General features: G+C 37.4%; 1 protein-coding gene across 3 annotated transcripts in view; it reads left to right on the top strand.

Moving 5' to 3' along the window:
• The first annotated feature begins 78 nt into the window (after positions 1-78).
• The window catches only part of TSPAN8 (tetraspanin 8), a 27,644-nt gene continuing 2,754 nt past the window's right edge, over positions 79-24,968 (top strand). The window contains exons 1-7 of one of the 3 annotated variants that reach the window (XM_024737036.1): positions 79-318; positions 7,888-7,950; positions 13,559-13,696; positions 15,145-15,219; positions 15,319-15,420; positions 19,341-19,475; positions 22,807-22,890. In XM_024737036.1, coding sequence (XP_024592804.1) covers positions 259-318; positions 7,888-7,950; positions 13,559-13,696; positions 15,145-15,219; positions 15,319-15,420; positions 19,341-19,475; positions 22,807-22,890 — 657 coding nt within the window. In that variant the 5' untranslated portion in view covers positions 79-258. The remainder of the gene's footprint in view (positions 319-7,887; positions 7,951-13,558; positions 13,697-15,144; positions 15,220-15,318; positions 15,421-19,340; positions 19,476-22,806; positions 22,891-24,968) is intronic. The other 2 variants (XM_024737038.1, XM_024737037.1) reach the window with 2 other exon arrangements.

Raw genomic sequence — 24,968 nt, forward strand, 5'->3', positions numbered from 1 at the left:
CCCACGACAAGCAAAAGAACACACCTGCCTAGAGATAGACCTTGTGATATTTAACTGTGTGTGTTACTTTTTTAATCCACTTTAATAACTGGATTATCCACTCTCCACCCCCCAGCCCCAACTTCTTTGCTTTCTATTTCTGCTCTGAGGCCGTGAACACAGAAATCTCTGCAGGCAAATTACTCCAGAGCCATTGCAGAACAATCCTAGAAGGAACGGTTAAACTCACAGCATCTGGATTCCTGATCCTTTTCCGACATGGCAGGTGTGAGTGTCTGTATAAAATATTCTATGTTTATCTTCAACGTCGTGTCCTGGGTGAGTGTTTTTCTTGTAATGATCAATTTTATGCAAGAAAGGGGATCTTGATATCATAAATATCATAAATGAGAACAGACTCTGCACTAGAGAAACAGAAGAGGAGGAGAGTGTATTTTCCATTTACTTGTTTGGATGTGTTTGTTCTTTCTTTGGTTATTTCAGTAATTGAAAATGAGCCAATGACTCAAAAAAGTGCACTTCGGGTTCTGTGGGGGTAAACATTTCATAAATGTTTTGATATTGTTACAAAACAATCACAGAGGGAAAAAAATACCCCTTAACTAAAAGACAATTCTTAGTTGTATATCATTCAGGCCTCCCTAGTTTAAGGACCCTGTGGGAAAAATCTGATTTGATTCCATTTGGAGCCTAACTCCTAAATTCTAACCTTTACATCTGGGTTTGAAACAGGTGAATGGTGGGGTGTGATGAGAAAGACGTGAGAAGAGGGTCATTTTCAGAGACCCAAAGAAGAAACAATGGTCATGCTAAACTTTAAAGAGAAACAGTAAAATTACTTAATCATGGAAAGATTAAACTAAGGCACTAGTTTTGTATCAGAAATTTAAAGTTAGTATTTTGATGTGTCATTGCCCCATCTTTTAATCAACAGGGTTTGTGTTTTAGCCAGCTCTTATGTTTCTCTTGAAAGTCTGTAGACATAAGAAATAACAAATAAATTGATAAGCAAAATCTGACATTGGAAAGTTGAAAAATGAAATATGGAAAGGCAAAGTGGTTAAGGGATGTTGGATGTTGGGATGTTGGAAAATTGATGTTATCGTTTGTAATATAAATGATGCAATTAAAGATTGTTCAAAAGTAAGTCAATAGAAATAGCCCAAAATACATGAAAAAATTATTTTGTGTACTGGATTAAAAAATGGCTTATGCAGTATAAGGAGGAGAAAGTTCTGGTTTTGTTTTTTACCTGGTTATCTTTAGTAAACAGGCAGCTGGTATCTACATGTTGGTAAATTTCTGTCCTGTTAAAATAATGATGTACCTAGCTAAACTTAAGTAGATGAATATAGTCTTATTGTCTAGAATGACTTTCCATTCAATGTCAGTAGCCCTAGTGAGTACAAGTGATACATATTGGTAAAGTAAGTAAGTAAGTGAGACTATAAATGAGTAAAATAAGAAAGGTTTGTTCTTCGTACTTCCTCTTTTCCTTAGAAAAATGGGCTGCTTTTGCAAATACTAAATGAAGCTCATGAATATATGCCAGATTTTAAAAGTTTGTTCTGATAAATTTCTTCCCTTGAAATATTTAAAATTGGTTAAACATTGAGATTAGAATATAAACAAAGAGATTCCTATGTACTTTGGTTGGTTTTGCTTTTAACTTTTTATTGTGGAGAACCTCAAACATTCACAAAATAGAAAAGGATAATCAACCCCGTCATCCAGCCCCAAAAGCCATGAAATCATGGCCAATCTTTCCCGGTCCATATTCTCATCTACTTTCCCCACCCCATATTATTTTGAAGCAAATCCTGGATATACTATTTCATCTGTAAATACTTTAGTGTATATTTCTAAAAGACAAATAATTCTTTTTTTGAAAAAGTGTACCCACAATGTCATCACACTAAAAACTTAATAAGAATTTTAAAACTGATTATCAAGTGTCTATCCAGGGTTCAAATTTCCGATTGCCTCACAAATGTTCCTCTTTGAATCCGAATACAAACAAGGTCCACGACTGCGATTGATTGGTTGATATATCTTTTATGTCAACTTTCATCATTAGGTTCTCCATCCATCTTCATCTTTCCCCCACCCTGGAAGTTTTATGTACTTGTGTGTTTGGTTTGTCCTATTGTATTTTCTGTGATCTGGATTTTGCTATTTGCATACCCATGGTATAGTTTAACATGTTCCCTTGTGTCCTGTGTTATCTCTAACTTAGTAGTTGCACTTGGCAGTTTGATAAGATTCAGGATATTATTTCGGGGGATGGGGCACAACTAGCTTATAAGTGATATTTTGTTCTTTCATCAAGAGGTGTATACTGTCTGACCATCTCACTTTTTGTGATGTTAGTAGCTATTGTTGCTTAAGAACCTCAACCCATCAGTTCACTGAGTTTCAAACTGGTGACATACTATTTCTATCATTTTCTTCCTTTACTAGCTGGAATACTTTCAATAAGGAGAGATTTAGCATTTACTAATTGGTTACCATTAGTGCCCAGTTTTTATTTTTTAAGAAAGGCAGCATAAATGTGAGGCTTCTCACTCTTGTGGCCTCTCCCGTTGTGGAGCACAGGCTCCGGACGCGCAGGCTCAGCGGCCATGGCTCACGGGCCCAGCCGCTCCACGGCATGTGGCATGTGGGATCTTCCCGGACCGGGGCATGAACCCGTGTCCCCTGCATCGGCAGGCGGACTCTCAACCACTGCGCCACCAGGGAAGCCCTGTTTCTTACTCTTTACTCAACAGATTTCAAAATGATGAGTTCATTTTCTGGTATCATACAACGGTGATAAGCAAGTATTTCTTTAAATATCCTTATGAAATAATAGATTTAAATACCATCACAGTTCTTATCCTCGTTGAGGTGCAATTTATTCCATTTTTGGCCAGTGGGAGAGTCTTCAAGTTGGCTCCTGAGTCCTTTTGACATGACCCTAATAACTTTGATAACTTCTTCACTATTTGGGATGATAAGATGTTTCAGGCTCACTTCCCTATTTCCTGCCCCAGACCTGGAATCAGCATTTCTCCAAGAAGTCTTGATATCTGTTTCTAAAAAGCTGCAACCATTGTCTCTTTATGATGCAGAATATATATGGGCCATTTAAACAAACTGAAATATAAATATGCTAATAAATGCATGGCTTCTACTTTAATAACGTCTCAAAGTCTTCAAACTAGTAGCAATCCTCAAACTAGGAAATAGTCAAAATATATCCATGTTGTACAAAAACAGCATACAAAGTGTTGATGGCTGTTTTAAATACATCAGAGGTCAGTATTTCATTAAATAGCTAATGAATAGCTATTCAGTAGCTAATAGGAATTTGAAACAGATCTGAATTTTAAACTGAAATGAAAAAGACAGTCTAGGAAAGGGGTATGTTATAGGTTCAGGATTATAGATTTGATATAAGAGTACAAGGTGAGTTGTAGACATCTGTACAATACTGTACCCAGTCATTGTTACTGCTTTCCTGGAGAGCTCTGATTATTTTACGGTTACCGTTATCTCTGTTTTTCTGATAATGAAGTCTTTCTGATGCTACGGATTTCAGTTAGATATTTCTGACTTCCCTTAAAAGGCCTTGTTCTTCCCATCAGCATAGTGATGGGAAGGGACCTATAATCTTTATATGAGACATCTTGAGTAAGAACAACAGTTGTAAAGACCAATGATAACTTCTCAGCCAACAGGTGACATCCATATTTTCATTCAAAAGTTAGAGCAGGAGTCTGTGAGGTCAGGGAACCATTTCTATTTTTACTCTCCCCTCTGCTCCCAGCCCAGAGTTCTCAGCTGGAATTTTATAATCCTTCATAGGAAATTAGCAATTTGTCACATTTCTAATGTTTACTTAAGCAAATATTTTACGGTCCCACTGATGTGGTTTTCTTGTAGACATCCATGGCCTTATGTTTTCAAATGAATTCTTTCTGGTATAACTTTAGAGAAACTAAGCCTTTGCAAAGTAGGGCCAGATGTTGGAATATCTCTAAAGTATGCATACGGTTATTTAAGCTAAACATACCAGTTTCTTTTGTGAGAGAACTTGAGATATGCCACATAAATACGCAGTGATTTCTATTTGTTAGAATTAGTAATTGAAGAAAAACGTGAGAAAGCAAAAATCATTCCTAATCACTCATGCTAGAGTTTGATGCAAATTAGAGTGAATTAGAGGTGCAAATAGAGTGAATTAGGTAAATCATAGGTGCAAAACCTATTTCTCTGAGTCTTGTGTCAAAACAGATAAACTGTCCACATTTTCTTATGCTCCTCTTAGATAAGTCAGGCATGGGAGTGTTGTGGGTGCTTGGAGCATCTTAGGGGTCTGGGTAAGCATGGAACACAGGGCCTTTAGCCCACAGATTCAGTGGAACCATTGCCAGAGGCAGAGAGCTGTGGAAAGGCTGGCTCTTTATGAAGGAAAGCAGAGTGACGTAACATTACCAAACCCAAATGGGGGAAGGTGAGAAGGAGACAAGCTGTAAAGCCAAAGGTGTTAGCAACTGAAGGAAGCCAACCATGAAGAGTTTTGAAGAGAGCAGAAGGAAGTCAGGAATTGAGAGAGTTCAAGAACCAGCATTTCAATGTCATCGTTGTATTTTATATGGTACCTGGGACGCTAGATTGCTTGTGCCGAGCGCAATGAAGAGAGTTGAAGCAGAGCAGACATAACTATGAGACTGGATAACTGAAAAATAAGGTGCAATTATATTTCATTCTGATTGATGAAATCCCCCAAGATAGACTTGACTATGGATGAAGTGTGTGAATTTTGTAAATACAATGGTTGCCTGCCACTATGCAGTCAGCTTGGAACTTAAAACAGTGACAAAGACACTGGAGCCCAGAGGCTAAGAGCTGAACCTCAGCTCCTTCACCACCAGCTGTGTGGCCCTGGGGAAATTGGTTAACCTCTCTGTGCTTTATAGTTCCTTATCTGTAAAATTGGGATAGTAGTAATATCTACTTCATGGGTTGTTGTGAAGTTTAGATGGTTTAATACATATAAAGAACTCAGAATAATGCTAAATAAATGTTTAAGAAACAGACATTTCAGCCATCATTGTACAGGCTTTTTTATGAGTCAGGAGTATGAAACCACTCTGCAGTGATGAATAAATTCCAATTTGGATTTTGAAACAGAGGAAGAAATAAAATGGCAAGAATTATGATAAGACAGAAATTCCTCTATCATAAATTAGAAGAATGGAAAGTTGATTTTGAAGAAACAGGCAGACTGAGATTCAAATCCTGAATCTACATTTCTTTGTGGCCTGGAACATGTTCCTTGATTTTTCTTTGCCTCAGTCTCTGCACTTGTTAAACGAGGATGGTAATTTTACGCAGCAGGGTCAATGGTGAAGATTAACTAAGATACTTTATGAAAGCCTGTGACCAAGGACTGACACACAATAATAATTCAATTAATGCTATTTTCGCAATTCCAACAATCGTATTGATTTTTAATTTAAAAATATTGGAATCTGGTGTGATAGTATTTTAGTCCTACTCTTATCCTCCTCTGGCCTCGTGTGGCAAGGAATCTGTGGGGCTGGAGGGAGATGCTCACCCTGAGTCTGGCCTCCACTTTGGGTACTTATTTCAAAATACAGCCACATTGGGGATTAGGGTTTCATCATATGAATTTAGGGGCACATAATTCAGTCCATAGTATATTCATAAGCAAACATCAATTACGTAATTTCTTAGAATGCTGGCTCAGACCAACTGCATCCTAATTTCATAAAAAGAAGGATGTCCCATGAGAGCTGAGTGACAACAACAGTGACTTTCTTCAAAGAGAAACCAGAAAGGGCTAGTGGGGAGTAGGCCTAGTAAGTTCTGCAGTGTCCACTGATGGCTAACCTGGGGGCCTAACCTATCAGCTAATTTCCTTTTACAACCTTATCAACAGAAAGAAGGACATACCTAGATGCTTATTTCTTGATTCATACTCCAAATTATTTAAAACATTATAAAAAAATCAGGGGCAAACCCTTAAAGCCAAACTGGAGAAAGGACTCAAAGAACAATTATGATGATCAATCTTATAACAATTGGGATAAAACAGGTTAGTATCAATCATGGCTCTAGACTGTTCTTGATAGAAAACCAATTACTTTTAATTAATTTAATTAGAAAATTATGATACATTTCTTAAAATATTCTCATCGATAGTTTTATAAAAACATCAGATTAAGATGATAATCATAATAGCTATTCAGATAATGTTATTTTCATTTAAAGCTGAAAGCCAGAGTGACTATTAAGACAAACAATGTAAATCTACCTGTGAAAGGAGAAAAATACCAGTGAACAAGGAAAAACAAAAAATCCAACTGTTATAAAATTACTGAAAATCACAGAGGGTCTCATTATTATTTGATATAAATTCTTGCAGGTTTATTTATTAACAAAGAACCACTAAAATGAGCATTTATCTCCATCTGCAAATGAAATTAGGATTTAGTGGAAAAGAGGAAAAGAAATAAGGAGAGTTTTCACGCTCTAAAGCTGTTTATTCAAAGATTTGCGGTTTATCTTGTATGCGTGTGCGCATCTATAAGATAATTAAGTTGTATAGGTGATTTGGTGATTTGGCAAAGAGCTCTTTGGTAAAAAGCTTTGGTTTTCCATTGCATTTGTTGTTTTGCAGGAGTTGAAGCATGTAGTAAGGGTGGGGCTAGATTAGGAGTGCTGCTGGATTTTCACCATGTGACCATTGTTATCATTTGGGATTCCAGTTTCTTTAATCTGAAATAAAGGGCTTGAACCTAGATGAATTTTGAGATCTTTTAGGGAGCATAGGTTCAGCTGCTGTTTGCACTCCCTATTCCTTTCACAAAAGCCCCGACTCTACTCCCAAAGCAAACGTAATGAGAAGCCGTTAAGTGAAACTGCTGTTTGGGGGTTTTGGGCATATGGCCGAACCATACATGAAAGCAATGATACTACAAAGTCATGGGGTTTGGAGGACTCAGGCATTTCTCTGTCAGAGAACCCTAAGGCCAGAATAGTCTAGAAACTCCTCCAAAGTCTACTGCTGTGTCTGGTATGTTACCAAGCTTGTTCTCAACATCTCTATCTAATAATAGATCTTTGATTTTTTTTTTTTTTGAGGCCACAACATCTATACCTTAAAAAACAAAACAAAACAAAAACAAAGCTGAAAGACAAGGTTTTTTTCTTACATTAAAGTAAAATATGTTTCACATTTTTTGTGTTGGTCTTGGTCCAAATTAAATAATCTGGTAAAGTCATTAAAGGAATTTAAGACTTTAAATGCTGTTCCTCATTGTTCCTCTTCTCTAGGTAAGCTTTACTACCTAAAAGAGCTTATTTTTAAAAGAGCTTATTTGGGTACAAAAAGTGTCGTAAACCCTTGTTGCTTAACTGCAAATGTTGTCAAATGTTCTGCTGTTCCCTCCACATCCTGACTTCTTGAATCTTGAAGGAACGTTTGGTGATTGATCAGTTATTCCCTTCCTTTATGGTCTAAGACAGCTTCTCAAAGACAAGCCCAGAGGCCCAATAAGGATATTTTGTCTTTAAACTGTTATTACTTATCTTTTATATGTTAAAATCTATCAGAAACGCAGTTAAGAGTTGAAACATGGAAAACCATCTTTCCCCTCCCCTGTAGTGGATGGAAAACAGATTATTCTTATCAAACTTTCCAATTACAACAGAACATTTTAGCAATTATCTACACATAAATATGCCTCATTTATGTCTTTTAGGTTGTAATGGTAGAATTAATGATAAACCATTGTTACCAGATGGCTAGAGGTGTGTGGAATTAGAGTTGTAGTTTATCTTGGGCGTACTCTTAACATTTTTTTCTTTTTTCTGCAGCTATGTGGTACCTCAATCCTGGCAGTAGCAATTTGGCTACAAGCAGGCAAAGATGGTCCAGAGGTAAATAAATACAAGTTTCTCCGCTGCCAAAGTAGTTTATTTCTCTTATAATGATGAAAGTAATGACAGTAATAATAATAATAAAATATTTCTATAGCATTTCCTTAACTGCCTCACGTAATCGTTTGTGCTGATCTGTGATTTTATAATTTAATTAATCAAAATTACCCACTATGTGCCTGGCACTGTGCTAGGCATTGATCAATCCTTCTAGAGAATGGAGAAGATGTTATTCCCCTAATAGGAAGATGGGAATGAAAGAGGAGGCGGGAAGGGGCCAAAGCAGAAATTAGCCTCCTTCGTTATTTGCTGAAGTGCAGCCTGAAGTTATCTAGAGGATATAGACCACCTTGCCACCCCACCAAGAGCTGTAATTTTTGTACAAGGCATTGACAATAATTTGGCTGATTCCCAAGGTGGGGTAGTGATCCAAAAGAAAAGAAGGTGAGAGGTTCTCTTGGAGAAGAAGAATTTGAATCTGTGTTTTAAAGGCAGCAAAGTACAAAGATAGTTGGTAATTACTTGGGGCTCTTGGTATTAAGGGTAACCCCTTGTAACAGCAAGAGGCTGGTCACCGGTGTAACTCAGGAGTTGACCGGCAATGTCCAGCCTCCTGACATCAAGATAAGATTAGCATGATCCCCTGTGCCCCACCACACACCGTTCCATGGGTGGCAAAGGTCTTACCAAGATTTCTGTGGGTCTGGAGGAAGTTTAGTTCCTACAATTAATTCTAGCTCTGGTCTTTGGATTCCACGCACACTGTCTCTGTTCTGTACCACAGTGTCACAAGTGTGGAAAGATTGTGTGTGTGGTGGGTGGGAGCAGGGTGAGCATGTGGGAGGGTTGGTCTGTCAGTTTCACTTAACACAGTGCCTGGCACCATTTCCTGGCTCCCCGGCTTCCATTCTCCCAGCTCGCTTCTTCCCAGGGGTGTTCCGCCCCGCAAGTTACGATTGTTATCTCACACAGGGCAGTTACCTTGTTCTTTGTTATCTGGGCTCTTGCCACTATTCAGGCTCACATGTACTCCTAGGGCCCTTTCGAAGTATTTGCCTAAATAAAGTTTCCCTTTCTAAGAGGAATGTTGATTCCTATTTAATAATTATTAAGATATTATTAAAACAGAAATAAGGTAATGCATTTTCTATTAAAACTTATACCACGGTGCAGTTTCATGCCATTGGGCATAGCCTAGTTGAAAGAAATATTAAAAGCAAAAGCAGATTGACATCTGTTCTGATTCCCTTTTTAAAAGAATTGGTTTTTTTGGACTTTTTTTTCTTGCTCTCTCACTGTTTCTCTCCTTTTCCTTCTTTCTTTCCTTCCTTCCTGCCTTTTTTCCCTTCCTTCTCTCCTTCCGTCTCTTTCTTTCTTTTCCCTTCCTTTCCTTTTTCCCTTTCCCTTTCTTTTATTTTCTCTTCTCTCTTTCCTTTTCTTTTCTTTTTCCTTAAAATTTGCTTTCTACCATTAGAGAACCCAGAGAATCACAGTGGCAATTCACTGCCTCTTCATTCTGTGCCTCACCATGGTGAAGAAATTGAATGGGGGATAGGTGTGGCAATAGTTGGTAACATTCTAGTCCATCAGGATTTCATTTGTTGTTTTATAGTGATAAAAATATATCTGTGACTTCCTGATGCCCTTGGACTCTGGGATTTGAGTCCTAGAAGAGTATTTGAAGATTCTTAGAATCATTTAGAAGCTGATGTTTGACTTTGGGACTCATAATTAAGCACAGAGATTAAAAGCTATTGATTTAGAGGGTGCTTTGGCCTTTTTAAGATGTGTGTGCAGCCTGTATTTTATTTTTAAATTTTATTTTATTTCTGTTTGATATGGGAACATTTTATTTCCCCCCAGTGCTTCTGGTAAACAAACTTGGTGTTTAGTCTAAGAAATCACACACATTGAATGTATTAAAGAACTGTTGTCCTTGAGAGGGTGTTACTATGAATCTGGGGATAAGAATGATTTAATAGAGCTAGGCAGCATCTTTAGTTACATTTTGACTCTTGTTCTCTGTCAGCCTCTAACCCTAAACAAAAGTCAGTATCTTCCAGGACGATTTTAACCAGCTTGACTTACGTGAAATTGGCTTGATTTATTTTTATTCAAAGTCAGTGACAAAGAATCAAGACTGTGCAGAAAACTGAATTTTACTAGTGGAAAAACAGAGGAAGAAGTTTTAGAAGGAGAAACCTGGGTGCAAACACAGAAAACAAGGATGTCAGGATGTCTTTATGAACATCTTTTAGCAAAGCTTTTGGTGCTAAAGTGTCTCTTAGGGATGCCTTGTTCTCCATCAGGATGAACTCAGCCCTGTGTGAGGCAAAACGTATGCACAACCATCCTTGTCCCAGGAGATCCTTTATAATCCAAAGAAGACCCTAAGCCCTCTTCTTCAAAGTTCAGCCATGTCCTTTCCTGTAGAAATTCTCCCCTTGTTCTAAGACACACACAGACAGTGTTCATCCAAGACAGCTTTTAAAACTCTGCTGTCTCTCCCCTGGAACAAATACCTGAACTCAGATTTCTATTTCTTTTCTGAATAAGAATAGCCACTTGTTGGGCTGGACTTGAAGCAGTGATCCTCAGGTAGCCAACACATGGCTTTCTGGCCACTCTGGCAGTGGGTCACTCTGCCCAGATCAGTCTCAGAGAAGTGCCTCATTGCCTGCCAAATAAGTGCTGGCCGCACTATCCAGGTCTCACTGGTAGGTATTTGACCTACTGTTTCTATATGTGGACTGACTAACCAAGTCTTCATAACTCAGCCATTGAGGCTTAAACTGTCTTAGATGCCTTAGGGTTTTCCTGCATTGGCCACAATGTGCTAGTGAAGCAGTCTTTGATGGTGAGTAGATAGAACGGGGTTTCTAATGCTGCTTTTTTGGGGTTTTTTTTGTCATTACCTATTTTGACTCAGTTACCATGCCTGTTTATTAACGAAACTGATTTCTTAGCTCCAATCTTAACAAGCAAACCACCACCAACAACAACAACAAAAAAACCAGAAAACCTGAAAAAGAGACAAAAAGAAAATCTTTAGGACATAACCAGCTTTCTAAATATGTAAATCAAAACATCATCTGTAAGCATAGACTCTTAGAGACAAAGGAAACCTTAGGTATTACAGAGGCTGATACCTTTATAAGTGAGAAACTGGAGCCCAGTAGGGTTAGTTGACTGTTCTATGGTTAGAAACTTAGTTATTTATAAAGACTGTGACTGGAATATAGATTTTAGTTTTTAGTGCTCTTACAACTTTAGCATATTCCTTCCTCCTGATTATCAAATAAAGGTTTTGTCTAGGCTATGAGTTGATTTAAAAAGTCTTTAAAAATGTAAAGGTCATGAATAGTAGTGTGTGTTTGTTTGCTTGTTTTGTTTTTTATTTTGGTATTTCTTGTTAAAGGAGCTAGTCTACATGCTGTGCAGCAGATTCCAAGAGGCAGTCTCTGAGCTAGTGTAAGACCTAGTGGTCTACCTAGAAATAGCCCAGTAGATAGAGATCATAAGAGGTAGATGGGCTACACATAGCACTCGAATATAACAGAGGAACAAGGTTTCACTTTTTAATTGTGATTTACTTCTGGACATATCTGTAGAGCAAGAGATAGCTTGAGGCTAGGTGTTATGAAAGTGATGAAGAGTATACATGTGGGGGAGAAAAGAACCAAATTATGCAGAATGGGTAGCCCAACCCATCGTAATGGGCCCTAGGATATTTTCCTCAATATCCCATTACTAAATAGTCAGTCAAAATAAAGAGTCTCTGGAAGACTCTATAGACTATACTTCCTGGGAACAAGGAGATAGACTTGATATGGAATATTAGAAACTAGACTTATTTTATTTTCTTAGTTTAAATTTTTGTTTGTTTTGGCAAATGTATAGACCTATGTAATCACTATTACAATCAAAATGCAAAGCATCTGTATTAACTCATAAAAGTTCCTTCATATCCCGTTGCAGTCAGTTCCTTCTTTCCTTTATACTCTGCTCAAAGACCACACTGCTCTGATTTCTATCATCATAGCTTAGATTTACCTATTCTTTTTTATTTATTCCCCAAATGGATACTTTTTAAAATTGAAATATAGTTGATTTACAATGTTGTGTTAATTTCTGCTGTACAGCAGAGTGACTCAGTCATGCATATATATTCTTTTTCATATTCTTTTCCATTCTGGTTTATCACAGAATATTGAATGTAGTTACCTGTGCTATACAGTAGGACCTGGTTGTTTATCCATTCTATAGATAATAGTTTACATCTGCTAATACCACATTCCCAGTCCTTCCCTTCTCCACCCCCTCCCCCTTGGCAACCACAAGTCTGTTCTCTATGAGTCTGTTTCATAAAAGTTCATTTGTGTCATATTTTAGAATCCACATATGATATGTCACATGGTATTTGTCTTTCTCTTTCTGACTTACCTCACTTAATATGATAATCTCTAGGTCCATGCATGTTGCTGCACATAGCAGCTATGAACGTAGGGGTGCATATATCTTTTTGAATTGTAGTTTTGTCTGGATATATGCCCAGGAGTGGGATTGCTGGATCATATGACAACTCTATTTTTAGTTTTTTGAGGAACCTCCACACTGTTTACCATAGTAACTGCACCAACTTACATTCCCACCAACAGTGTAGGAGGGTTCCCTTTTCTCCATACCCTCTCCGGCATTTGTTTTTTTGTAAACTTTCTCATGATGACCATTCTGACCTGTGTGAGACGGTAGCTCATTGATTCACATTTCTCTAATAATTAACAATGTTGAACATCCTTTCGTGTGCCTGTTAGGCATCTGTATGTCTTCTTTGAAGAAATGTCTATTTAGCTCTTCTGCCCATTTTTTGATTGGGTTGTTTGTTTTTTTTGTTGTTGAGTTGCACGAGCTGTTTGTATATTTTGGAAATTCATCCCTTGTGAGTCGCATTGTCTGCAATATTTTCTTCCATTCCATAGGTTGTCTTTTCATTTTGTTTATGGTTTCCTTCGTTATGCAAAAGCTTGTAAGTTTGGTTAGGACCAATGTGTTTATTTTTGCATAGATTTACCTATTCTTGAATGCCATATGAATGGAATCATACAGCAATCACTCTTTTGAATATGGTTTATTTAGCTCAGTGAAATGTTTTTGAGATTCACTCATATTGTTGAGTCTATCTGTTTGAGGAACTTAGGCTTTATAATTTACATAAATAAACTTCCATAAAAACACACTTTATGATGCTACTGTCAGGTATAAAACACAAAATATGCAAATCAAAGATCACATCATGGGTGAAACTACTGGTCCTTCTAAGCTTTTTAGAATAATTGATGTTTTAAAAGCCTATTTCATTTCTTCCGTCCAACGTCCAATATATCATCTTCAAAAAATATAAAATTGGAAACATTATCTGGACAAGTAATACCTCGATAGAATAGAATGTAAGTGCCTTGAAGGCAGGAATTTTTGCTTGTTTACATCCTTGAGGTATCTCAAGGTCCTAGAACAGGGCCTGGCACAACAGTAGTTACCCAGTGGATATTTGTTGAATAAAAAATATCAAGAAAAGGGATTTTCTGTCATTGATCTTTTTCATTTTCAGATTCTCAGTCCTGGGGCTGCTACCATTAACCCCTATATTGCTGTGAATATCTTGATTGTTGTGGGTGTTACCATCATGATTCTGGGTTTCCTGGGATGCTTTGGTGCCATGAAAGAAAACCAGTTTGTGCTTCTTTTGGTGAGTTTTCCCGAAAAATCCCCATACCCAACCTTCAGACTTTAAGGATTATCTCCCATCCCCATTGTCCGTCCAAAGGACTTGCCAAGATTGATGAAACTCTCTCACTTTTGTTTAGAGGGTTTGGTTGTGGAAGCTAATATATTTATCTTAGGTTAGAGGATACTGTGAGAGAAGACAAATTTTAGTTATCCATTCAGTCATTCATTCAATTACTAAGTACCTGCTATGTGCCAGATACTGTGCTAAAAGATACATAGATATGAAAACAATTAGAACCCATTAGGGAAGACTGACAAGTAAACAATTAGTAACAGTGAATGTGGCCCAAGAAGAGAAGGGCAAGGATAGAGAAGGGAACTTTCAAGCCAGAAGCAGAAGTGAATAAGGTGTTTGTACGGGTGAGTGTGTGAAGAGCTTTCCAGGGAGAGGACCTGGCAGTACAATGCTAGCATGTTTGGGGAACTGCAAAGCCTTGGGTATGGCTAGAGAGTGCAAGGGCTACTTTCAGTAAATAATGGAAGACGGGTCTGGGTGTGGGCTACAGTCAAATCATAGTCCATGCTAAGAAAATTGTAAGGGTGTGAGATAATCAAATTTGTCCCTTAGAAAGCTTCAAGGATAGATTGGGTTGGGATAACCCACAGATATTCACTTTTAACACATATACAGTAGAAAATCATAAATGGGTATAGAAAAAAATATTAGAAAAATTCATCAAGTATTTACTAGATAGAAATCTGACATGAGTTTATCAGAGCTCATCTAAACTTGTTTCTCTGATAAAAGTAGTATTGTGTTAGTCCCTGAACAAATAATTTTTAACGGATGGTTGATTATGAGGGAAAGTAAAGATAGAGTTTTAATGGGACTCTAATAGCATCCCTGGTGGTTGCTTTTTGATTAATAAGGCCTTATTTGCAATTTGGGGAATTTAATTACTTGAGGAGCTTGTTTTAACAAAAAAACTAATTTGTGGGATCCTCCAAAAGTAGGATTCGGTAGATCTGAGGCAGATTTCAGGACTCTATATTTATAACAAGACCCCAGGTGATTCTAATAGTGGTAGAGATGTTGTTTGGTATTCAGTTCTGAAGTTTGTCTTGAAGTTTGAGTTTGTGTTTGATGAAGGACGAGAAAGATCATATTCAAATAACTTCATCTAAGTTTTCAAACTTCCCTCCATTCAACATCATACCGATGCATACAGTCCTATCAATCGATTTTAGTTTTAACCATTCTCCTTAGTCAGTCTTTGGAGAAAATGTTTCTGAGTAGTAATGACCCCAATTTTGATTCATGAGGCAAAGGATGGAGTAAATGAAGAGCATGGTTAATACTCCAACTGTAATATGATCCCAACTGCAGAAAGAAGCATGGTGGCAACATGTCCCTAGATGTTACTGAATGTACTGGGTGTGGTATATATTCCTTTTCTTTTCTTTCAGTTTTTCATAGGATTGACTCTGATCCTACTTCTGCAAGTGGTGGCAGGTATCGTAGGAGCTACAAACAAATCTAAGGTGTGTACACGTATGATACTTAATAATCTTGGAAATGTCTGAAAAATTGACATGCTACCTTCTGGCATGAATAATTTAACAATACTTTTCAATTTTCAGACTGAACGCGCTCTTAAAGAGACTCTCCAGACTAATGTACATCTTTTGAGTGCAACAAATGGAAAACTATTCCAGAAAGCCTTTTCTGAAATTCAAGAAAAGGTAATTAGAGTTTGTAGGTTATCTGGAGAGTTGGACATAGTTGTCTGTTTACTTAATTTTTAACAGGTGTATTCTTTAAAGATTGAAACATGTCTCTCCCTTCTGCAGATTTTGACTGATTATTCTGTCACTATGCCATAAGAAAAATCCAGGAATATTTCTAATTTTTTTCCCACCTTCTTACGAAGTTCTGAGGCAGCATAGGACAGAGATTAAGAAGAGATGTTTATGAAAGATTAAGCCTCGATTGAGCCAGATCAATAAGGATTTTAATATTTACCATTTAGAAGGATAGTGTGTTTGGGATGCTTGGAGTTTCTCTCTCTCTCCTTCTCTGCCTCCATGCCCACCCTTCTCTCATAAAATTAATTATAGCTATCATTTATTGCTACTTAGTACGTACCAGATTTACATTCAGTAGCTCATTTAATTCTCACAACAGCTCTATGAGATGGGTAATATCGTTATCCTCATCTTTATTAGACAGATGAGGGGATTACGACTTCGAGAGGTCTGACAGCTAACAAGCGATGGGGTTGGAATTTGAATACAGATCTGTCTGACTCACTAATTCTTTTTAAGCAGTACAGTAGCCCTTCCAGTATATATGTATGTATGTATTTACTTTGGCTACTTCACTGTCTTCAGGGTAAAGTCAAAGTTTGGGCAGGTATTGAAGGTATTCTACTATCTGGATCCTACCTAATATTTTAACTTTACTAAATACTACTCCATGAAGAAAGCACTCTAGTCCAACCAGGTTTGTCTTCTCAGGATCTCTTAAACAAATCTGCCTTCCTGCCTCTGCATCATTCCTCATCCTTGGAATGCACTTACTACTGTTCTTTCTTTACAAATACTACATGTGCTTTGAGGTTTGACTAAAGTATTGCTCTGTGAAACTCCTCCCAACCACACCTTCTTTACTCAGAATTTCCATCATATTAACTACGTGTAGCATTTATTTCACGTATGTCATAGAAATCCTCCTAATCTTAGAGGGGAGCTAGATTTTACAGGACATTTAACCTGACTTCTCATTAGTTGAAGTATTTTATGTTTATGTTCATACACCCTCTAATTAAATATTGAAGAGCTGAAAGTTTGCCCATTTTTGCCCATTCCATCCCATTCCCTTTACATCTAAGTCTGATGATTAATGTGTTCTTTCTTAATTTGAAACAAAATCTTCCTCCCTGGAATTTATATCATTTAGTCTTAGTTCTTCCTTCTGGAATTTCAGAGGAAAAAAAAATCTACTTCTACATATTGCAAGTTTTTCTTTGAAAATGGCTTCTCGTATGACTTCTAAAAGCTTTGATTTTGAACTTGTTTCTTGAACTATTTATCAGATGACATTTTTTCCCAGAGCATTCCCCAGTTCCTATTTGGATAGACCCCCAGCTTGTAAAAATTCTGCTTAAAGCATCATTTCCAGGAGCTGAAACCTGATATGAGTTAGTCTCTGTTTAACTTCCTCTGTGTTGTGTTTTTCCTAGCTCCCCCAGAGCTGTACTCCTTGATCCTCTCTCCTCCAGGATTATTCCCACTTTAGAATCCAGATTAATCCAAGTTTAAAAGCAGGAAGAATTTAGGCAACTCAGTTTCTCCACTGGGTGGGACCAAGCATCCTTGATCTTCCCTGCTTGCTGATCTAGGGCAAAATGTATTACAGGTAACCACTGGGTCTCTGGGTTGGGTCCTGCATCACACTTGTTGCACGTTGTCCCAGGTATCCAAGGGCTTAGTGCCAACCATAGGGTTTTAAATGTTCTGTTTGATGTAGCACAATTCTGAATTACTTCTGCTCTTGTACACAAATTCTGTGCCTGAAGCTCCTTGGGTTCCCAGGACTATGGTTCTCTTTTATTGTCTATTCTGTTTTTGTTTGTTTGTTTGTTTTAAATGTATATCCACAAGGATTTTCTTTTCTTTTTTTTTAGTAATGCCTCTTTGGAAAAAGAATCCTACCCCAGACTCTGGCTAGGTGACCTGGGGCCCCATCACACATAGACAATTTGTAGATACTAAGTGGCTTTCTTTTTGGTTTTCAGGGAATTCCCACAGAAATTCTCTGCTAACGTACTAGTGGAATGTGCCTCTCTTGAATTCTTAGTGATGACTACTTGTCTAGAGATAGTTGTATCATTCACTGAACAGTGCCTTGTTCATCCAACTGCTATCACACTTTCAATGCATCCTGACCAACCTCTTCCCCAACTGCTCCCACATCTGATCTGGTGACTAGATATTATACCAAGTTTAGCCTTTCTACCTCCTGCTCTGTCTTTTTTAAGTGTGTCTCTATACCTCCCTAAGGAATACTGTATTCCAAAAATGGATTGATCTGTGAGTGTATATAGTGGGACATATTCTTTTTGATCTGGAGTGTCTGTATCAATATCATTCAAGATTATTTAATCAGAAAGAGTGAGCAATTAATTATGTCTACCATGGAAACAAGAAAGGAAGTTGTTTCAAGATTACTCTCTTTGCTAATACTGATTGACCTTGAGACCATCAGAAATCTCCAGCTCTTTGTCACGTGAATGTCTAATGAGTCATACATTTGTGCAAGTAAATCTTTGAGCTAAAGCACAAGACTTTATATCTGCCACAATTGAACCTGTTAGTTTAAGTCCATTGTTTGAACTATTTTTGGAACTCCATTTTGTTCTCCAGTGTATTAATCATCACTCCCAGCTCTATATCAACTACAGAGTTGAAAAGGCACTTTCTATAATGTTATCTAAAGTACTGATATCAATGTTGAACAGATCATGTTCATGTTAGAGCACAAAGGAAACAATAAACACAAAACAAAAACAACAACGATGACAGTTAACACGTGTTGAGTACTTTCTACAAGCCAGGCATTGGGCTAAACAGTTCATATCTTCACATGGGTATTCTATTTTTATCTTTCCAACAACTCTGTGAATTAGATACTATCATTAGCGACTATTATTATCTGTATTTTACAGATGAAGAAACTGTGGCACAGAGAGGTTTAAGTAACATGGGTAACGTGGTCACCAGCCAGTAAGTGTAAGTCCTTTTAATAGCCTACCATTGCAATGCACTTGAGCCTTAGAAAAACACCCAGTCTTGGTTCTATTTTCTTCAATTTTTTTCTACCTTTCTGCATGAGAAGTTTTCTCTCTAATTAAAGCAAATAGGGCAAGATGAGATAATGACCTCTCTCTTTCATCTAATAATATTATGTGCCATTACTCTGAGTCATTGGGCTTATCCCTTTCTTGTTTTACTTCCCCAAACATGATCACAACTTTCCTTAGTGTTTCCCCATGTTTTGGTTTATTTTGAGCCTTACCTTCCCGACATTATTCTAAGAGTTTCATTCATCATTTTCACCCCTTAGCTGTTTTACAGATGTCCGTGTAAAATTCAGTCTCATGGAAGGTCCACTAAGCATCTTCTTTGGCCTTTGAGATGCCTCTCATTCTTTTCCCCCTCTCCTCCAAAAGTGATCAAAGGTCATGAGATAGAAATTTCACTTTTCAAACCTCTCATCTTTTTTGAGTAAAAGTTCTTTAAAGAGACCTTGACTCTCTCATGAACTCTCTGGAAGCTTCTTTTCTAAGACCTAAGAAGCGTAAATCTGATTCTGCCCCTCTCTTTTTTCATTAAGAACTAGAAGGTGAGTTTTTTATATTCTCTCCAAGTTCTTCAGACTTTTTCATCTGAAACTCTATTTTTTCCTGCATTAACATGAAGGCCAAAATGGAAGATTCCTTCATTTTTGTTTCTTCATTCAGGGAGTTAGGTGAGGTGACTTATGCGATATGCTAGTATAAGAAACATCTTAATAGTGGTTTCAGAAGAATGTGATTCAATGTATTGACAATGTTTCTGTCTTCTCTCGTGACTGTTTTTCATATCTACTTTTCATCAAACAGTTAAAATGTTGTGGTTTGATCAATGGAGCTTCTGACTGGGGAGATAATTTTCAATACTATTACAAGTCATGTGAATGTCCAGGTGCATCAGATTCTTCTTGTACAAAGTATGATGGAAAAACTATTTACAAACAGGTGAGAACAGATCAAATTTGGCACAGTAAGTGCTTCTGTTGTTTTTTTTTTTCCACAATGAAAGTCTCCACAAAATATTAAATTGCAGCAATTACAATGGGAATCATGAGATAAAAGTCCCAGGAATTTCCCAAATAAAAAAAAAAATCCTTATTTAAAGATAAAAGTAGATATAAAAATGAAAGTATTTTATTTCTTCTGTGAGTCTGGCATCATTTAAATTCAACTTTAGTAGATCAGAGAAACATTCTACTGCAAGGGGAGGCAAAGTACAAGCTAACAGTTAAAAGTTTATTTTGTCCTCTCTTTGGTGACTTTAATCATTATCGTCCTCTATTTTTCTATTTTAACATAGGTCTTAGAAATCTATATTTTCACTTTAATTTTCAAAGTAAAGCTTTCTTTTTCTAATCAAAGTTTCTCTTTCTCAGGTAATTATATTGGGTGTAAAGAAATAACTTGGGCTTTAGAGGTTTCCGCTCTGGTTGTTAAGTGTACGTACCAATTTGCCTAATTACTGCTCCAATTGAGAAGTTGCCTCATGCCTTTAAAGTCAATTGAAAAACTTGGGGGACTTCCCTGGTGGTCCAGTGGTTACGACTCTGTGCTTCCACTGCAGGGGGCACATCCCTAGTCTGGAAACTAAGATCCCACTTGCCACTTGGTGCAGCCAAAAAAAAAAAGAAAAACTTAGGTTTGTCTTTCACGTGTTGTAAAGATGACGTATTTATGTCACTTGCGAATGTTAATATGTGGATGTTATATTTCTTATTATTCCTTAATTCATCAAATATTTATTGACCACTTCCTATGTACTGGCCTTTCACCAGCTGCTGGAGATCCATTCCTAAATAGGGCGCAATGTCTGCACTCACAGAGTGAATGCTTTAATAGGGAAGAGAGAAAGATAAGTAGGCAACTTCAATCCAATGAACTATTGGTATTTCTTGGATAGGACCAGGCACAAGATAGGATGGGACCCCATTTAACTCAGTCTTTGGGGTTCAAGATACAGCTTCCTGCAGGACATGATATGTCTCTTACCATAGGGCTTTACATAATTTGTTCCTTCTGCCTGGAAGGGAAGTGTACAGAAATGACAGTTGATATTAATGTTTCATTTATTTGCTGTTATTCTTCGCTGCTTACTAGGTGTCAGACAGACCCTTGCTGGAATCAGACATGCTTGTGGACCCTCTAGGAGATTATAGGCTAGATGAGGGAGAGATACATGAAAGCTATTATAGTTCAGTGAGTTAATTTCTGTAATCCCTAAAGAATATTTTCAGTCTAGCATTGGTTTAGTAATGGCTACTGTGGTTAATTATATATTAGGAAATAGAAAGTATCTCAGGGGAAACGTCTCACCTGTTGACTATCACATCCCTTTTACTAATTTTATCAAAATAAAGGAGACTGTTCTGAAGGGAAATTGCTGTTACTAGTATTTAAAGTAACACATGGGGGAGAAGTTATCTACCAGATTACAGAGCTACCATGTCTTTTCATCATCAAAGTAATATCACTAAAAGTTTTCATTATTAATTTTTATATTCCTCCCTGCTCTCCTCCTCTCTATGTAATTTTAGGGACGCAATATCCACAAGGAGGAGGGGAAATAACTATGGTGTAAACAAATGTAGTTTCCACTTAGGATAATGAGGAAATTAGAACATTAAATTGTAGATTGCTATCTGTGTCCTGTTAAAGATTCAACTCAAAGATGTGTTTCCTCAGGATAGATTTTGAAATGCCCTAGCATTATCCTGAAAAATAATAGATATTCTCTCCAAATTCACACATAATTCAGCTGAAGATAGACTTATAGCTGCACCAGTTTCCCAAAAGGAAGATCATAAATTCATGAAAGACTTCCATCTGCCTTATGTCACTTGCAACAAGTCTGGAAAAATAAGAAATCTGGAATGGCCATAATTCACATTTCTCTTTTCCCCTCCCTTTTGCCAAGATAACCTGGTTATCTAGAGGGGGAGGGGAGAAAACCCCTAAAATATAATGAATGTGACTCAGTAGATGCCATTAATCTCATAGTTAATCTTAGATGATGTAATCATTTCCTCTAATGTTTACCACTTTGGATCAGATGAGAATGGAGAAACCCATTACATTCAGGAATGAAGGGGAAGAGACTGTCTTAACCTCACGGAGAACTTTTATTTTATTTAACAAATAGCAATATTTTGTTAGCCCTTTGCACATATAGGACCATCATAGGGATGATATACTTTCTGGCAATACAGACAATAACACTATTATATTGTATATTATTTTTCCATTTTTAAAATTATTCATATAATTTACAATTGTTGAAATTTTTAGGTCTGGTCTAAAATATGTTAAGCTTGAAATTTCATGCTGGTTTGAATAAATGTTTAAAAATGTGGCAGAGAGACAAATTTCTAAATTCTCTTTTTTGTCTAAAGTAAGAGCATAACAGCGGACATAATGATTTTTTTTCCTTTTTAAGGTAAAAATAACCCTGACACATATTAAGGGATTTTTGAAAAAAACCTTGTTTTAAAAATGAAAATGTAGGGACTTCCCTGGTGGCTCAGTGGTTAAGAATCCACCTGCCAATGCAGGGAACATGGGTTCGATCCCTGGTCCAGGAAGATGCCACATGCCACGGAGCAACTAAGCCTGTGCACCACAACTACTGAGCCTGCACTCTAGAGTCCGTGAGCCACAACTACTGAGCCCGTGTGCCACAACTACTGAGCCCGTGTGCCACAACTACTGAAGCCCACGTGCCTAGAGCCTGTGCTCTGCAACAAGAGAAGCCATTGCAATGAGAAGCCTGCGCACCACAACGAACAGTAGCCCCTGCTCGCTGCAACTAGAGAAAGCCCACGAACAGCAAACGAAGACCCAACATGCCAAAAAATTTTTTTTAAAAATTAAAAAAATGAAAATCTACACTATAATTAGCTGAAACCTCAACGAGGGAACTCTCTGCTGCAGGTTACAAACCTAAAAAATACACAGTCAAGGTGATAACAGCTCTAAATGAACAATCGGAAGTTAGGATAAAATGAGTATTTATAACTAAATAGCCCTAGATTCAGTAATTAGGTAGTTGAAGCAAAACTTTGTTCCTCAAATGCTTCCTAATGTATGAACAAATCACAGCAGTTATAACCTTTCGGAGGGGGGAAGGAGCTTGGAGTGGCGGGAATAATAATCCAATTCCTTTCTGTTGAGTATGTTCCTTGATAGCAATGTAAAAAGTTAGCCCAATAAATAAAAATTTGTACTGTACTAAAATAAGGTCAAAATTTGACTAAAGGTAATTTTTTAATGTTTTTAACAGTCATGCTTTTCTTTGATAAGATGCTTATTTTCAAGAAGTCTTTCCATAGTTATTGGACTAGCGTTTGGACTGGCAGCTGTTGAGGTATAGTATTATCTTGCATTATTAATTCTTTGTTTATTCCCTTGTTTGCTCATTAATTTTTCTAACAAATATTTATGAAGAGCCAAATAAAAACCAGGTGATTCAGAAAAGCACTGGGTACCAAGTGCCCAAGGCCCAGCATCTGCCTCTACTGGCCTTGGGTCTGGGGAGGGGATTATAGTCATAGGAAATTGGCAGGGCAGAAGCTATTATTTCTGAATGATCTCTCTCCTGGGGGAAGAAGTTGAATTAATTTCCACGCGGTTCTTAGTCCCAGATATCCTTTTCCCATTGAAAACTAGCACAAGGGTTAATGTTTCCTGAAGTTAGAAGAAGCACCAAACAAAATAAAAACACAAGCTTTACAAGTTTTTATCCCTCTTTCTGATTTTGAAATAGAAAATAAAAACTGAGCTCAAGAGTGTGGAGAACTGTTTTCCTGCTATTCTAGTCTAGAGAAATCTAACAGGTTCTAAAAACTAGACAGTTGACTTTGATTTTCTCACTGTAAGGACTATGGACTCACTTGGAGAACTGTTTAAGGACGCTCTGCTTGAGGTTTCTGCATTTACTCTCATCAATTTGATTATTGACTTTGAAAAAAAATGCTGTATAGGATTTTTATCTTGCTAGACTCTTCTGGCATGGTGTTTTCGGAACCTGAAGGATTTTTTTTTTTTTTTAACGTGGCCTGAAATTCTTTGCAAAAAGATGAAATAAAACTATTTCAGGGAAGTGTTTTTGTAATCATCCCAGATCTTGCTAATTTAGATATCAAGTGAGTCAAATTCACTCACCAGTCCACGTCAGGGCATTGGCAAGAACCCTAACGATGTGAGGTGTCTCCCTCGTTAACGCCTCTGCGGGCTGGTTTGCTCAGCTAAGTGAGTTTTACTTCACTCTCATGAAATATTGTACAACGTTCTCCTTGGGTTTTCTGGTAGCTTTTACCTCTTACTTGTGCCACATCACTGTCAGAGAGTAACTTTAGCTGAGATTGAAGCAATTTAGTGTCCTAAGTGGTCATTTAGGTTACCGGTGGAATTTCTCAGCCAACCATAAGAGAAAGGGCTGGAACTATGAGAAGCAAATTGGGCTATTAAGCATGACCTCCTTGTAGCCCAAACGAATAGGTCCAAATATGAAGCATTTTCTGTTGGTAGATGCAGCTGTCTTCCTTTATGTCCGATATATGACCAAAGTCAAATGGTGCTGTGCGTTAGGTCTGTTTCTCTCAATTCTACCCACTGTAAAATGTCCTTTGTTTCTCTGCTTTGTATTTTGGGTTAATGCTAATTTAGAAATATGAGTTAATGGCTGTGGATGTAAGTGAGCAGTCACACATATGTACTCACACATCCATAAACTAAAACACACACATGTGTTGGTAAAGTAGACTTTAAATGAGCCAGCTTTAAATGAGGTATTCAGGGCTTCCCTGGTGGCACAGTGTTTAAGAATTTGCCTGCCAATGCAGGGGACACGGCTTCGAGCCCTGGTCTGGGAAGATCCCACATGCCACGGAGCAACTAAACCTGTGTGCCACAACTACTGAGCCTGCGCTCTAGAGCCTGTGAGCCACAATTACTGAGCCCATGTGCCACAACTAATGAAACCCTTGCATCTAGAGTCCATGCTCCGCAACAAGAGAAGCCACTGCAATGAGAAGCCCGCGCACCGCAACCAAGAATAGCCCCTGCTCACCGCAACTAGATAAAGCCCACACGCAGCAACGATGACCCCAACACAGCCAAAAATAAAATAAATTTATTTAAAAAAATAATTGAGGTATTCAATGTAAGTGTCAATATAAGTGTCACATTCCATCTTAGACTCAAATTCAGACAATTGACTTTGGCCACAACCCACAGATGCTTTTAAGAAGCTTCTCAAAAGCAAAGCCGGGGAAAAAAGGACATAATCAGCTGGGAAGATTGATGTCTCTCATATCATAGCCAAAGACATTGCCAAGAATCTAAAGACATCTGATGGAAAATAAGATTACAAGAGGAATAGCATTTCAGTATTTTATGAAATTGGTATACTCCATTTATATATTTGTTATATATTTAGATATT

Source organism: Neophocaena asiaeorientalis, unplaced genomic scaffold (assembly GCF_003031525.2).
Source record: "Neophocaena asiaeorientalis asiaeorientalis breed wild unplaced genomic scaffold, Neophocaena_asiaeorientalis_V1.1 scaffold134, whole genome shotgun sequence".
In the NCBI taxonomy this organism is placed as follows: Eukaryota; Metazoa; Chordata; class Mammalia; order Artiodactyla; family Phocoenidae; genus Neophocaena; species Neophocaena asiaeorientalis.